The sequence below is a fragment of the Staurois parvus genome, unplaced genomic scaffold (genome assembly GCF_062004578.1).
Source record: "Staurois parvus isolate SC_StPar_1 unplaced genomic scaffold, SC_StPar_1.0 ptg000142l, whole genome shotgun sequence".
NCBI classification, from domain to species: Eukaryota; Metazoa; Chordata; class Amphibia; order Anura; family Ranidae; genus Staurois; species Staurois parvus.
The window spans coordinates 64792-80094 of record NW_028317938.1 but is presented as its reverse complement, the minus strand read 5'-3'; the positions used below and the strand labels follow the sequence as shown (position 1 = coordinate 80094).

General features: G+C 39.6%; 1 protein-coding gene across 1 annotated transcript in view; it reads left to right on the top strand.

The window, feature by feature from the left end:
* Nucleotides 1-15303, top strand: part of LOC149465150 (protein argonaute-3) — a 135201-nt gene that overhangs the window by 62793 nt on the left and 57105 nt on the right. The window contains exon 4 of the mRNA XM_089673603.1: nucleotides 12689-12897. Coding sequence (XP_089529729.1) covers nucleotides 12689-12897 — 209 coding nt within the window. The remainder of the gene's footprint in view (nucleotides 1-12688; nucleotides 12898-15303) is intronic.

Here is a 15303-nt window from a genome sequence, read left to right as displayed (position 1 = left end):
TATCTGCAGAGCTCCGCTAAGTGTATCTGCAGAGCTCCGCTATTTCTGACAGTTCTCTGACATTCACTCCATACAGCGGTTGAAACATTGTATTCCATTTATGGAAACAAATAGATACAATGTTTCAACCGCTGTATGGAGTGAATGTCAGAGAACTGTCAGAAATAGCGGAGCTCTGCAGATACACTTAGCGGAGCTCTGCAGATACACTTTTTGCCGGCTTGGAATTCTTATTTTCATCCTACTTCTTCTTCTTCTTCTTCTTCTTCTTCATCCTCTTCTTCTTCTTCTGAGGATGAGGATGAAGAAGAAGAAGAAGTAGGATCTGCAGAGCTCCTCTAAGTGTATCTGCAGAATAGAAGAGCTCTGCAGATACACTTTTTGCCGGCTTGGAATTCTTATTTTCATCCTACTTCTTTTTCTTCTTCTTCTTCTTCTTCATCCTCTTCTTCTGAGGATGAGGATGAAGAAGAAGTAGGATCTGCAGAGCTCCTCTAAGTGTATCTGCAGAATAGAGGAGCTCTGCAGATACACTTTTTGCCGGCTTGGAATTCTTCTTATTTTCATCCTACTTCTTCTTCTTCTTCCTCTTCATCCTCATCCTCTTCTTCTTCTTCTGAGGATGAGGATGAAGAAGAAGAAGTAGGATGAAAATAAGAAGAATTCCAAGCCGGCAAAAAGTGTATCTGCAGAGCTCCGCTAAGTGTATCTGCAGAGCTCAGCGGTTGAAACATTGTATCTATTTGTTTCCATTTATGGAAACAAATAGATACAATGTTTCAACCGCTGTATGGAGAGAATGTCAGAGATAGGCTATTTCTGACAGTTCTCTGACATTCACTCCTCAACCGCTGTATGGAGTATTGAATGTCAGAGAACTGTCAGAAATAGCGGAGCTCTGCAGATACACTTAGCGGAGCTCTGCAGATACACTTTTTGCCGGCTTGGAATTCTTCTTGGTTTCATCCTACTTCTTCTTCTTCATCCTCATCCTCTTCTTCTTCTGAGGATGAGGATGAAGAAGTAGGATGAAAATAAGAAGAATTCCAAACCGGCAAAAAGTGTATCTGCAGAGCTCCTCTAAGTGTATCTGCAGAATAGAGGAGCTCTGCAGATACACTTTTTGCCGGCTTGGAATTCTTCTTATTTTCATTCTACTTCTTCTTCTTCTTCTTCTTCATCCTCATCCTCAGAAGAAGAGGATGAGGATGAAGAAGAAGAAGTAGGATGAAAAGAAGAATGAAAAGAAGAAGAATTGAGAAGAATGAAAAGATTCTTCTTCTTCTTTTCATTCTTCTTTTCATTCTTCTTCTTTTCATTCTTCTTCTTTTCATTCTTCTTCTTCTTTTCATTCTTCTCATTCTTCTTTTCATTCTTCTTTTCATTCTTCTCATTCTACTTTTCATTCTTCTACTTTTCATTCTTCTACTTTTCATTCTTCTACTTTTCATTCTTCTACTTTTCATTCTTCTTTTCATTCATTCATTCTTCTTTTCATTCATTCATTCTTCTTTTCATTCATTCATTCTTCTTTTCATTCTTCTTCTTTTCATTCTTCTTTTCATTCTTCTTTTCATTCTTCTTCTTTTCATTCTTCTTCTTTTCATTCTTCTTTTCATTCTTCTTCTCATTCTTCTTTTCATGAAGAAGAAAAGAAGAATGAGAAGAATGAAAAGAAGAAGAATGAAAAGAAGAATGAAAAGATTATTCTTCTTCTTTTCATTCTTCTTCTTCTTTTCATTCTTCTTCTTCTTTTCATTCTTCTTCTTCTTTTCATTCTTCTTCTTCTTTTCATTCTTCTTCTTCTTTTCATTCTTCTTCTTATTCTTTTCATTCTTCTTCTTTTCATTCTTCTTCTTATTCTTTTCATTCTTCTTCTTTTCATTCTTCTTCTTTTCATTCTTCTTCTTCTTCTTTTCATTCTTCTCCTTCTTCTTTTCATTCTTCTTCTTCTTCTTTTCCTTCTTCTTCTTCTTCTTTTCATTCTTCTCATTCTTCTTTTCATTCTTCTCATTCTTCTCTTCATTCTTCTCATTCTTCTCTTCATTCTTCTCATTCTTCTCTTCATTCTTCTCATTCTTCTCTTCATTCTTCTCATTCTTCTCTTCATTCTTCTCTTCATTCTTCTTCTCCTTCTTCTTTTCATTCTTCTTTTCATTCTTCTTTTCATTCTTCTTTTCATTCTTCTTTTCATTCTTTTCATTCTTCTTCTTCTTTTCATTCTTCTTTTCATTCTTCTTTTCATTCTTCTCATTCTTCTTTTCATGAAGAATGAGAAGAATGAGAAGAATGAAAAGAAGAAGAATGAAAAGAAGAATGAGAAGAATGAAAAGAAGAATGAGAAGAATGAAAAGAAGAATGAGAAGAATGAAAAGAAGAAGAATGAAAAGAAGAATGAGAAGAATGAAAAGAAGAAGAAGAATGAGAAGAAGAAGAAGAATGAAAAGAAGAATGAAAAGAAGAATGAGAAGAATGAAAAGATTCTTCTTCTTCTTTTCATTCTTCTTTTCATTCTTCTTCTTCTTTTCATTCTTCTTTTCATTCTTCTTCTTCTTTTCCTTCTTCTTTTCATTCTTCTCATTCTTCTTTTCATTCTTCTCATTCTTCTTTTCATTCTTCTCATTCTTTTCATTCTTCTCATTCTTCTTTTCATTCTTCTCATTCTTTTCATTCTTCTCATTCTTCTTTTCATTCTTCTTCTCATTCTTCTTTTCATTCTTCTTCTTCTTTTCATTCTTCTTTTCATTCTTCTCATTCTTCTTTTCATTCTTCTTTTCATTCTTCTTCTCATTCTTCTTTTCATGAAGAATGAAAAGAAGAATGAGAAGAATGAAAAGAAGAAGTATTCCAGTACAGCAAAAAGTGTATCTGCAGAGAGCTCCGCTATTTCTGACAGTTCTCTGACAGTTCCTTCACATGTACAGTGGTTGAAACATTGTATCTATTTATTTCCGAATAAAAACATCTGTATCCTAAATGGAAACAAATAGATACAATGTTTCAACCGCTGTACATGTGAAGGAACTGTCAGAGAACTGTCAGAAATAGCGGAGCTCTCTGCAGGGACAGTTTTGCCGGCTGATCGGGAAAAATCCGATTCGCGCCCCCGAATTATGCAAATATTCGGATTCGACGCGAATCGAATTTTTCCTGAAATTCGAAACGAATTCCACTTCGCCTGGTTCGATTCGCTCATCTCTAGTTATAGCGTCTACAAATGGCGGGAAAGATACTGGAATTTTTTTTTCTTTTTATACTAATAATGGCTGCGATTAGCGATTTATGACAGTGATCAGCGACTTATGGCGGGACTGCGGCAGACATTTTTTGTTGTATATTTTGTGTTGATTTGATTGGAGTCCTGCGTCAGCCTTGGTATAAGCAGCGTTCAAGTGTCAGAGCAAAAGGGTGCCTTTTCTGCCAAAGTTGGTTCCTGATGTTAAAAAGGGAGATTTCTTCCACTTGTCTCTCTCAGGCCTGACAGCCTATTTCTAGGAACCCAGCAGGGTGTCTCCTTAAAGCAGAGAACCAATGGCCTCATTTGGGGAGGGATGTTTTGGGCGGGGAACTCAGGCTATGACCAAATCCCTCCCAGTTTATACCATGGTCAATAACCTTCCCTAGATACATGTAGCAGCCTAGCCACTAGTAGATTAATATGCAGAATGATATCCTGAACGTCCAGACATCAAATATGCCATATCTTACTATTTCAGCTAGAACTATATGGCTTTCTACTCTCCTGTAGACTTTACTAGGGGTGTAAGATATCAGAAGACTCGCATTAAACTGAGCTATCCAAATATGTGCTTTGTTCGATTGTATATATTCCTTATTTTAAGTTATGAAAAGTGGTTTTTAAATGGGTTGTATGTTTTTTATGGCTATTCTGGAATGTGTTTCATGTCCAGTGAAGGACTGGTTTATGGGTTTACGATTAGCTTCAAAGCAAGAGTTTGCCAGACACCCTGGCATCAGCTAATTGGGTTTATAACCATGAAGGATATCCAACTGTGTCCTGTGCACTCCTGAACCCAGCACACATGGACCATGTGTCACTCAACAGTGAGGGAGGGGGGAGCTGATTTGGAGTGAGAAATGATACAAGATGGAGGGTCTTGAGCAAGATGGATAACCACGTCCATATCTGTGTACACAATTGCTACAGCGGGGATGTGTGCTTCACAGGAACACACTGATCCCGAGAGATAAACTCCTCTCTCAGGATCAGTGTGTTAGGAAATGACAGGGAGCAGAGCTGCATTGTAAACAATGCAGCTGTGCTCTGTATCACTGTTTGGCAGCAATCGCGGGGACCCGGTGATTGACACCCGCGGCCACGAACGGCGGCACAGGTTGGGCGTCTAGGGCGCGCCCCCTACTTGTTTTGCAATATCATGTTTTAAAATGTGATTTTGCCCAGTGGTGCCACTTTGTGGATGTTTTTCTACAGTGGCTGGACGGCAAGCTGTTAAAAAAAAATTTAAAAAAAAGCGTATATAAACGTATGCACATAAAAATATTGTAAACAGATGTAAAATTCATTACAGTCCCAAATGTTCAAATTTCTGCAGAACAAATCATGTTTGACATGTATATATCATATGTGCTCCCTATGATCCTTCTAATGTGCTCCACCACAGTGAACCGACACCTCTCAATGCTGCCGCTTACCTCAAGGTTTGACCAACACAAATGTTAAGTCAAACATGCTTTCCCTGCACTATGGGTATAGTAAGTGGCAATCTTCCCCCAACCAGCTTGTAACAGGTAAGTATCACTTTAAGACCGTAGGACTCCAATCAAAGCAACACAAAATATACAACAAAAAATGATCTCATTGTGCAGTATCAGAGTAACTAATTGTCTTTTGCTAAAAAAGATTAAAGCGGAACTAAACCCACAACAGTAAAATCAGTCTGCATAAAGAGTAAAGCATGCTTGTTATACTCACTGTGGAACCTAAGGGGTTAATCCTCTGCATTGTGTAAAAATGTTGTGATCCTGACTTTTCTGATACTGCCCTTCTTCCAGTGCTCCCCTCCTATCTCCTGAAAAGACATATTCTGGGGAGTCGCTCTGCACATGCTCCGCTTGGTGTGTATTACAAGAGAGGTTTGTTTCTTTGGGGGGGGAGGGGGGTGCATGTGATCAGAACAGGGCCAATCAGCACTGTCCAGACAGAAGTAAAGGGTTCTGCATCCTCCTAGAGCAAAATGGAACCCCTCCTACAAGCTTTAACGTGCTCTGCTGGACACTGATAGAATTCACAAGACTGCTCTTAACTGCTGATGAGAAAAGGTATTTATCAGTTTATATTTACTAAAATAATTGCATGCCCATGTTCTGTGTACTGTGGGAGACCAGATATAGTGTATGCGGGATCCTGGGTTTAGCAACACTTTAAGAACACTCACAAAAGCAGTGCACTTGTACCATCCAGTGCACCAGATTGATCGCTTGTTTAACCAGTTGCCGACCTGCCACAGTGTTTTTACTGCGGCAGGGCGGCACCTCTGCACACAGCGCCGTCTTTTAACGTCACTCTGCAAAACAGGTAGGGGGCGCGCACGAGGCACGTGCCTGCCATACCCATCCCGCCGATCGCAGCAGTGGGTGTCCATCACTGGCTCCCGGCAGTTCATTACCCGCCGAGTCCCGGCAATTACCGTTAATCACTGACAGCAAGGCTGCAGTGTTTACACTGCAAGTCTGCTGTCTGTCAGTTCAGAGCATGCTGAACCTGAGAGAAGACTTTATCTCTCGGGATCAGCCTGTTCCTGTGAAGTACACACCCCCGCCCCCTAGTAAAACACTCCCCTCACACAGTTAACCCTTTCATTACATAAAATCACGGCCCGCCTATCACGGCCGCTGATGTCAGTCGCCAGGTCACAGCCGGTCGTTACCGGCTATGTCCTGGCGATTAGCAGCAATCAGTGACAGAGAGCACAGCTGCAGTAGCTGTGCTTTCTGTCAGTTCCCTGACAGCTCCTGACACGCTGATCGGGACAGAAGAGTTTATCTGTCCCGATCAGCGGTGTTCCCTGCAGTACACACCCCCGCCCCCTAGTAAAACACTCCCCTCACACAGTTAACCCTTTCACTGAATAATAAAGTTAACCCCTTCCTCTCCAGTGCCATTAATAGTGTCAGTGTTTTTTTTTGCACTGATCACTGTATTGGTATCACTGGGGATTTCAGTGACCCCAAGTCAGTTCCCCCCCCAGTGTCAAAATGTCCGCCGCAGTCCCGCCATAAGTCGCTGATCAGTGTCATAAATCGCTGATCACCGCCATAAGTCGCTGATTGCCGCCATTATTAGTATAATAGAAAAAAAAATCCCAGTATCTTTCCCGCCATTTGTAGATGCTATAACTTTCACGTAAACCAATTAATTTACACGTATTGGGATTTTTTTTAGCACAGACATGTCGCAGAATACATTTTGGCAGAAATTTATGACTAAATTAGATTTTTACATTTTTTTACTGGACATGTTTTACAGCAAAAAGTCCAAAATATTGTGTTTTTTTTTTTTTTGGGTTTTTTTTTTTTTCAAAATTGTCAGCCTTTTTTTTTTTTTTTTTTATAGCGCAAAAAATAAAAAACGCACAGGCGATCAAATACCACCGCAAGAAAGCTCAATTTGTGGGGAAAAAAAGGATGTAAATTTAATTTGGGTGCAGTGTTGCATGATCGCGCAATTTTCAGTTAAAGTAATGCAGCGACGTAACAAAACCGCTTCTGTAACCGCTTCCTGACCACCTATAGCAGAAATACTACTACAGGGCGGCATGGGTGTGCAAAATCACATATATATATATATATATATATATATATATATATATATATATATATATATATATATATATATATATATATATATATATATATATACATATACATACACATACATACACATGATTCGTGCTCCCGTGGTTTTCACACCCCTCCCAGATAGCTTCAGATTGCCTGTCAGTACACCAGTCATCACATTTAACCCCTTGATTGCCAGGAGCACGCTCATGCACAATAAACCTCCATTGCTAGTATAGTGCCTGAACGGATCAATATCTTTGATCAGATCAGCACTATACCAGCGTTCACATTAGTATAGCGTCCCCAAAAACTCAGCGTTAGCGGGATCAGCCCCGGCACCTGCCAGCACCTGTGTTTAGCCCCTACGCGTACCCCCCCCCCTTCTCCTCCACCAAGTGCAGTGTCAGTAGATCACTATCACTTGATACATTGCACACAAAACCGCAGTGTTGGCAGAATCAGGCTTGATCTCTGTTAGCACTTGCCGGTAAATTTTGATGACTCTCATATGCAGCAGAGTGCCAGTACTAGTGCTGCTCTACCTTTTGGTGAACTGGCGAGTACCAGCGGTCTAGTACATCCTGGTCTTTCACATACCTCCTTGATTTGTGGAGCTGTTTTTCACAGAACATCTGTATGTATTGATTGTGGATCAAAGCAATTTATATGCACAACAATTTATCGCCGCCAACCCAAATTCAAACCTTGCCCGACCATTCGCATGGAAACTCATTACGGTTTTCTAATTTACATTTTTTTTGGGCCTAACCCTCAACATGGGCATTACTAAAAGAAATCAATTGCGGTTGTATTGGTCCGCAGACATGATTCATCATATGCTGTGTTCTCTGCTGCCATGGCCAGGCATAGATATGAGAGTATAATATGTTTTATGCATTTCAATGACCATACACTCTGTCATCCTCGGGGTAACCCTGAATTTCTCCGGCTCCACAAAATTCAGCCCCTTGCAAATCACCGTAACCAAAAATTTGCAGATGTCTATACTCCCCAGCAAAACATCTGCGTTGATGAGTCCCTCCATTAATTTTTCTGGCCACCTTGCATTCAAACAATTTCTCCCCAGCAAGCGTGCCAGATATGGGGTCAAGATGTATATGACCTGTGAGAGGACAACAGGCTATACTTATAAGTTTTGGATTTACAAGGGGAAAGATAGTCACGTGGAGCTCCCTGGATGCCCAGACTACATGGGGAGCAGTGGCAAGATAGTTTGGGACCTGGTGTCATCGTTTTTCTATATGGGATACCACTTATATGTGGACAATTTTTATTCAAGCGTGCCACTATTTAGACATATTGTACAATCTTGGAACTGGCACATGTGGCAAAGTGTGACCTAATGTGTGCCCACCATTAGAAGTGGGTGTATGCAGGGCGGTATATTCTAATGGTGGGCATACCACACACTTTTTCCGGCAGAGATTTCTTCTAATTTTTTCATTCAGTCCACAGGCTGCATACAAAAAAAAAGAACATAGTATATAGCTGCAGGCATCATCCTGGTATCTTTTTTTTTTTCAGCCAGCGATCGGCTTTCATGTAAAAGCAATCCTAGTGGCTAATTAGCTGCAGGATTGCCTTTACAAGCAGCGGGAGATGATGCCCCCTCCCCCGCTGCCGTTCACGGCCTTCTTGAGCAGTGTCGTGCCATCGGGGGAACCTGAGAATGCAGCCGGTTTTTCTGCCAGCTGGCCATAGAGCTGATTGGAGACCAGAGTGGTGCCATCATCTCTATAGTCTAAGAATTCGGAAGCTACAAGCATTTCATCACTTCAGTTTCGCAGGATATAAACAGCGCCATTTGTAAATTGGGAAAGCATCTGATCACACTGATTTTGGTTTGATTAGATAATGTAAGGGCAGAGGAGATATCCAGAGTCTGATAGACTCCAGATTTCTCAAAAAAGAATATATGACAATGCCCATTGAAGTTATAGGGGATATTTGCATTCCCTGTGATAGCATTAAAAGTGATAAAAAAAAATGAAAAAAAATGAAAGGTACAATGTAAAAATTATTTAAAAAAAACCAAAATAGCTATAAAAAAAAATTAAAAATCGCCCCTCCCATGCGCACACACCTGTGTGCACAAGTCTTGACCCTGTGTCGGTATGTAAACAGCGGTTGCACCATGCATGTGAGGTATTGCAGTGAACGTCAGATCAAGGGCAGTAATTCTAATACTAGACCTCCTCTGTAAATCTAAAATGGTAGCTTTTAAAGGCTTTTAAAGTGTTGCCTATGGATATTAAAAATGTTTGCAGTTTATCGCCATTGCACGGGGCTTGCGCAGTTTTAAAGCATGCCATGTTTGGTATCCATTTACTCGGCATACCATTATCTTTTATATTTTACCAAATAATTGGCCAATATATTGTGTTTTTGTGCATTAAAAGTAAAAAAAGTGTATTATTTTTTTAAATTTGCTTTTGAAAAATCGCTGCGCGAGTACTATGTGCCATAAAAAATTGTAGTACCCACCATTTTATTCACTAGGGTGTCTGCTTTAAAAAAATATATGTTTCAGGGTTTAAATTAATTTCCTAGCAAAAAATACTGATTTTTTTTTTTTTCATGTGAACAAAAAGTGTCAGAAAAGGCTTGGTCTTCAGGTGGTCAGAAGAGTGAGTGATGTGTGGCACAAAGCAATCAATATACACTTACTGGAATTTTTTTAACCAAAAACATGTAGCTGAATACATTTTGGCCTAAATTTATGATGAAATTTTAGTTGGTTTTTTTTGGATATTTTTTATGACCGAAATGAGAAAATATTTTTTTTCAAAAAATTTTTTTTTTCTTCAAAACTTTTTCTGTTTATAGCGCCAAAAATAAAACGTGCACAGGTGTTAAAATACCACCAAAGAAAAGCTCTATTTGTGTGAAAAAAAGGACATAAATTTCATTTATGTACCATATTGCATGACCGCGCAATTGTCAGTTAAACTAGCGCAGCGCTGCATAGCAAAGAAATGGCGTAAATTGCAGTATCTATACCAGGGGTGGGCAAACTTTTTGACTTGAGGGCCGCAATGGGTTCATATATTGGACCCGGGGGCCGGACCAAGAGTAGATGAATGATGTGTATGTGTCATCCATAGTAAGTATAGTAATATTCCCCCATAGTAAGCATAGTAATTCATCCCCCATATAGTAATTCATCCCCCATATAGTAATTCATCCCCCATATAGTAATTCATCCCCCATATAGTAATTCATCCCCCATATAGTAATTCATCCCCCATAGTAATTCATCCCCCATATAGTAATTCATCCCCCATATAGTAATTCATCCCCCATATAGTAATTCATCCCCCATATAGTAATTCATCCCCCATATAGTAATTCATCCCCCATAGTAATTCATCCCCCATATAGTAATTAATTCCCCATATTAATTCATCCCCCATATTAAGTCCCCAAGTCCCCCCTGTGTCAATTCACTTACCTTTGCTCCGCGCGTTCCTCTCGCCGTGTTCCCGCGCCGTTCCGGTGTAGCATGAAAATCTGTCTCCTGACGTATCTGCGCATGTGCCAGTTTCAGGCATTAGCAGCCGATCGGCGATCTCCGGCACATGCGCAGATACGTCGAGGGGGACAGATCCTCATAGGAGACAGATTTTCATGCTACACCGGTCTTCAGGGCGGACTGTGAGAGAAGCCTAGCTCCGCGGGCCGGATTAAAAGGTCTGCCGGGCCGGATTAAAAGGTCCGCCGGGCCGGATTAAAAGGTCCGCCGGGCCGGATTAAAAGGTCCGCCGGGCCGGATTAAAAGGTCCGCCGGGCCGGATTAAAAGGTCCGCCGGGCCGGATTAAAAGGTCCGCCGGGCCGGATTAAAAGGTCCGCCGGGCCGGATTAAAAGGTCCGCCGGGCCGGATTAAAAGGTCCGCCGGGCCGGATTAAAAGGTCCGCCGGGCCGGATTAAAAGGTCCGCCGGGCCGTAGTTTGCCCATTGCTGATCTATACCATAGTTTGTAGACGCTATAACTTTCACACAAAGAAATCAATATACACTTATTGGAATTTTTTTTTACCAAAAACATGTAGCAGAATACATTTTGGCCTAAATTTATAACTAACTTTGAGTTTACTATATATTTTTCTATAGCTGAAAGTAAAAAATATCGTTTTTCTTTAAAATTGTTGGTCTTTTTTTGTTTATAGCGTGAAAAATAAAAAGCGCACAGGTGATCAAATACCACCAAAAGAAAGCTCTATTTCGTTTGGGTGAAGCATTGCATGACTGCGCAATTATCAGTTGAATTTGTGCGGTGCCGAGTAGCAAAAAGAGGCCAGGTCAGGAAGGGGGGTAAATCCTCAGGAGGGCAAGTGGTTAAAACCAAATTCCAACAACACCATTGCCCCATTAAGCGTGCATATCCCTGGAGTAGTGTCTCAGATGGCTGAACTCACACTTCCAGGCATGGCTATGTCCTGTGACCCCCCACCCATCATCACGCCAATTTTATTAATTTGATTGCCACTTTTATATGCAATTATTGATATACATATAGTTCATGTTAGAGGTCACACACAACTTTTTTAATATAATTTTGCACATTTGCATTGCGTTGCACATCTATTAGAAGTTGCGCTGCACTTTTTGATATTGATTTCACTTGAAACGTAACACTGGCTGAATCACCAGGTTAAATAAAGGGGGGAAGCCCCCCCCCATAAAAAGTAATGTAACCACCACATCTAAGAATTGGTAAACTATATTATATTATATTTTTCTTTTATGATTAATACTGCTTTAAGGATAACTGCTGAAAGTGCATTTAACATACTTTTTAAAATACAAAATTGAAAAGCTAAACAGATGTAAAACCAATTTCATTATTTGTGCTTATACGGCATATAAAAAGCTAATAAGAGGTTGAATCTATGCCTTTTTCTATAATGTATGTCCTGCAGCAGCTTGGCTCAAGTGATTCTATACAGAGCATAGAGGGGTTGGTTTCAGGAGACTGTTCAAGCAGCACTTCTGACTGGCCAGCTATTTACGAGCATCATTCCCCTCAAGATCTCCCCTGCCAAGTAAGCAATACGCTGAGCATTGGTCATATGTCTAGATGCTGATCTCTAACAACATTTGTTTTTTTTTTTTTTGTTTTTTTTACAGCTAAAGGTAAGTTTTTGGTTTCCTTTATTCAAATTTTACTTATTTTAAGGATGTTAAGGAAAAACTACATTTCTACCTGGCTGTTTGCCAGTTTAGTTCTGTAGTTGCAGGAGGCTGATTGTTTAAACCCTGAGTGTTAAAGCAGAATTTCACCCAAAAGGGGTCCACTGCCACATTTGACACTTTTTAGGAGAGAGGGGGGAGCGGGTACCTGGTTTTGACAGGTATCTGTTTCCACCTCCGGTCAGATTCGCCACTGCGATCTGAGCTGGAAGTTCGCTCCTTCCCCTGCAGCCTTCTGGGACACTTCACAGGTCCCAGAAAACTGTGGGACAATTCACAAAGCGCAGCAGGCTTTACGCGTGCGCAGTATGAAACCAGCTGTGAAGCCACAAGGCTTCACTGCCAGTTTCCTTTACTGAAGATGTCGGCACCTGCATCTGAAGTTGAGGACATCACTGGATCCTTGGACAGGTGTGTGTCTTTTATATTAAAAGTCAGAAGCTACAGTATTTGTAGCTGCTAACGTTTAATTTTTTTTGGGGGGAGCCTGAAGCTCCACTTTGAGCACTAATTTTGTAACTACAAAGATGCCTTAATATTTAGCTGTAGATACATATACTCCATATACATATCTCCTACTGAGATATACCTATATGCCTCTGTGCCATCTCCTGTACAAATTTGCACACTTTTTTTTTTTTCTGTTTTGCTAGGTGGATTTGGATGTAACATTACCAGGAGAAGGAGGGAAAGATCGTCCCTTTAAGGTCTCCATCAAATTTGTTTCTCGTATAAGCTGGCACCTGCTGCATGAAGTACTAACTGGAAGGTCCCTCCCCGAGCCTTTGGAACTGGACAAGCCAATAAGCACCAACCCAGTCCATGCCGTTGATGTTGTGTTACGCCATCTGCCCTCCATGAAGTATGTACAGAGCTGGAAAAACATCAATGAAATACATTTTTCATTACTTGACCACTGAAATTTTACATAAATTTGATGATGCCTAATGTAACTAAGGGCCCATTCACATCGCACCATGTGCATTTTTTTCATTACATGCATGCTGGTGCTTGGTTAAATGAATATTGTGTGCAGTGTTGGTAACATACATTGCAGTATGTGCTTTATATATATTTTTTCCCTAAACATCAATGTTACGTGCTATAATGTGTTGTGATGCAGCTGCACTGCAGAAAAATGCAACCTATCCTACAATTTTTTTTCAGCACACACCAAAGCAGCACATTGTTGTGCATTAAATCCATAGAACATACCATGTTTCCGGCGTATAAGGCGACTGGGTGTATAAGACGACCCCCTAATTTTCCAGTTAAAACCTAGGTTTTGGGCTATACTCGCGTATAAGACTATCCCCCTTCCGAGGCAACACCATTTAAAAACATCAGAGATCAGTTTCTACTGCTTTTACCTTGTAAGCACTTAACTATTTATCACCCTTCAGTTGTTCTGGGTCCTAACCATGGCACTGACCCTTAAGTTCACTTTTTCTGGACTTTCCTATTGTAGAATGCTCAAGAGACTGTCACTAAAGAGTGTCCGTGTCCTAGTTGCTCACACTCCATGCTAAGCCTAAGGTCCTGTTGCTTATACTTATTGTGGATCTTTGCCCCTCAACTTTAGAGATATTTTTGGATTGTTTGGGCATTCTATTTAACATGGTTCCTCTTCTTGTGCTGCCTCTTGAGTCTCCCATCTGAGTTAAGAGTACCTGGAATTTCGACAGGCACCAACCAGCTTCTTCAGACCAAGAAGTCTCTTGCCATATTCTGGCCAAGTTGGGAATTATCCCTTTCCCCCAACCTGGGAGAAATATCCTCATGGATGAATCTGCTTGCCTACTCCTTGAAACCATTTTTAGAAAGCAGTTTCTTGAGTCAGCAGTGATTTCTTTGTTGGTTGGCTTTTAATCTAGCCTCTTCAGCATCCCATTTGGAGATTACTAGATCTTCATTGCTGAAAGCAATGGACTTGATTTATTAAAACTGGAGAGTTCAAAATCTGGTGCAGCTGTGCATGGTGCCCAATCTGCTTCTAACTGATTGGTTTCTCTGCAGAGCTGCGCCAGATTTTGCACTCTCCAGTTTTAGTAAATCAGCCCCGTTGCGAACTTGTCTGGGTGATCTATTTTGCTACATTGGATAGTATTGGACCTTTCTTGTACATATGGTTTATTCATCCTGGAATCAATATGGGCTTCCGAATTCCCACATTCTTATGTTACCCTCCTTAAGGCCCCATTCACACCTGAGCAATTTGTAGCTTGAAGCATCAAAACAATTGAGGAGCAAAAATCAGTTCTCAATGAAGATGATTCACTTCTCCATTCCCAAGTCGCCTAAAGCTCAAACAAGTTCTGGAACTTTTTTTGTAGCTCAAATTGGGAAGATTTGAGCGTTTTCGTCAGGTTTTTACTCCCAAAGAAAGTAATGGAAATGCGCAAAGTATGCGTTTTTCCTCATAAATGTAAAAAACAAAAGTAATATATGGATAAAAAAAATTAAAACAAAATAATTACACAAATAAATAAAGATCATCATAAATAAAATAAATGAATTATATGTAATAAAAAAATTACCCCCCAACCTTAACCCCTAGCCCTAAGAGAGAGAAATTTTTTTGAATATATATTATTAATAATAATAAAATACCCAAACAAAAAATAAATGAATAATCATTTTATACAAATTATTATACTTTTTTGTGTTTATTATATTAATAATTTGTTTTTTGTTAGGGTTAGGGGGTTAAGGTTAGGGGTTTAATTATTTATTAATACATAATCATTTTATTGCAGTTATTAATTTATGATTTTTATTTGTGTATTTATTTTACATTTACTTATTCATTTACTATTATTATTAATACTGTTATTAACACCTTAACAAAAAAATATAAATAAGAAGACCATAAATAAAATATTAACCCCTACCCCAAACCCTAATCCTAACCTTAGACCCAACCCTTAATTCTAATCCTAACGTAGCCTTAACTCAAGCCCTTGCCCTAACAAAAAAAAATAACAATAAAAAAGAAATAAAAGCTGATGGAAAAACTAAAAAAGCTAGAAAACATAGAAACAAATTATGCAACAGATATTTTTCTCTATTGGCTAAAAAAAAAAAAAACGAAACAAAAAAAAAAACAAAGCTCAAAAACACTGTTTCCGAAGTAGTTGAAGATTGAAGAATGTTACTTATTCAAAGTGGTATTGGACCCAAACACAAATTTATTACCACTTAATTGTGGTGGCTGCATTAGTTGCCTATACAGCAACAAGAACAACCTTTGGACAGCATCATTGTCAAA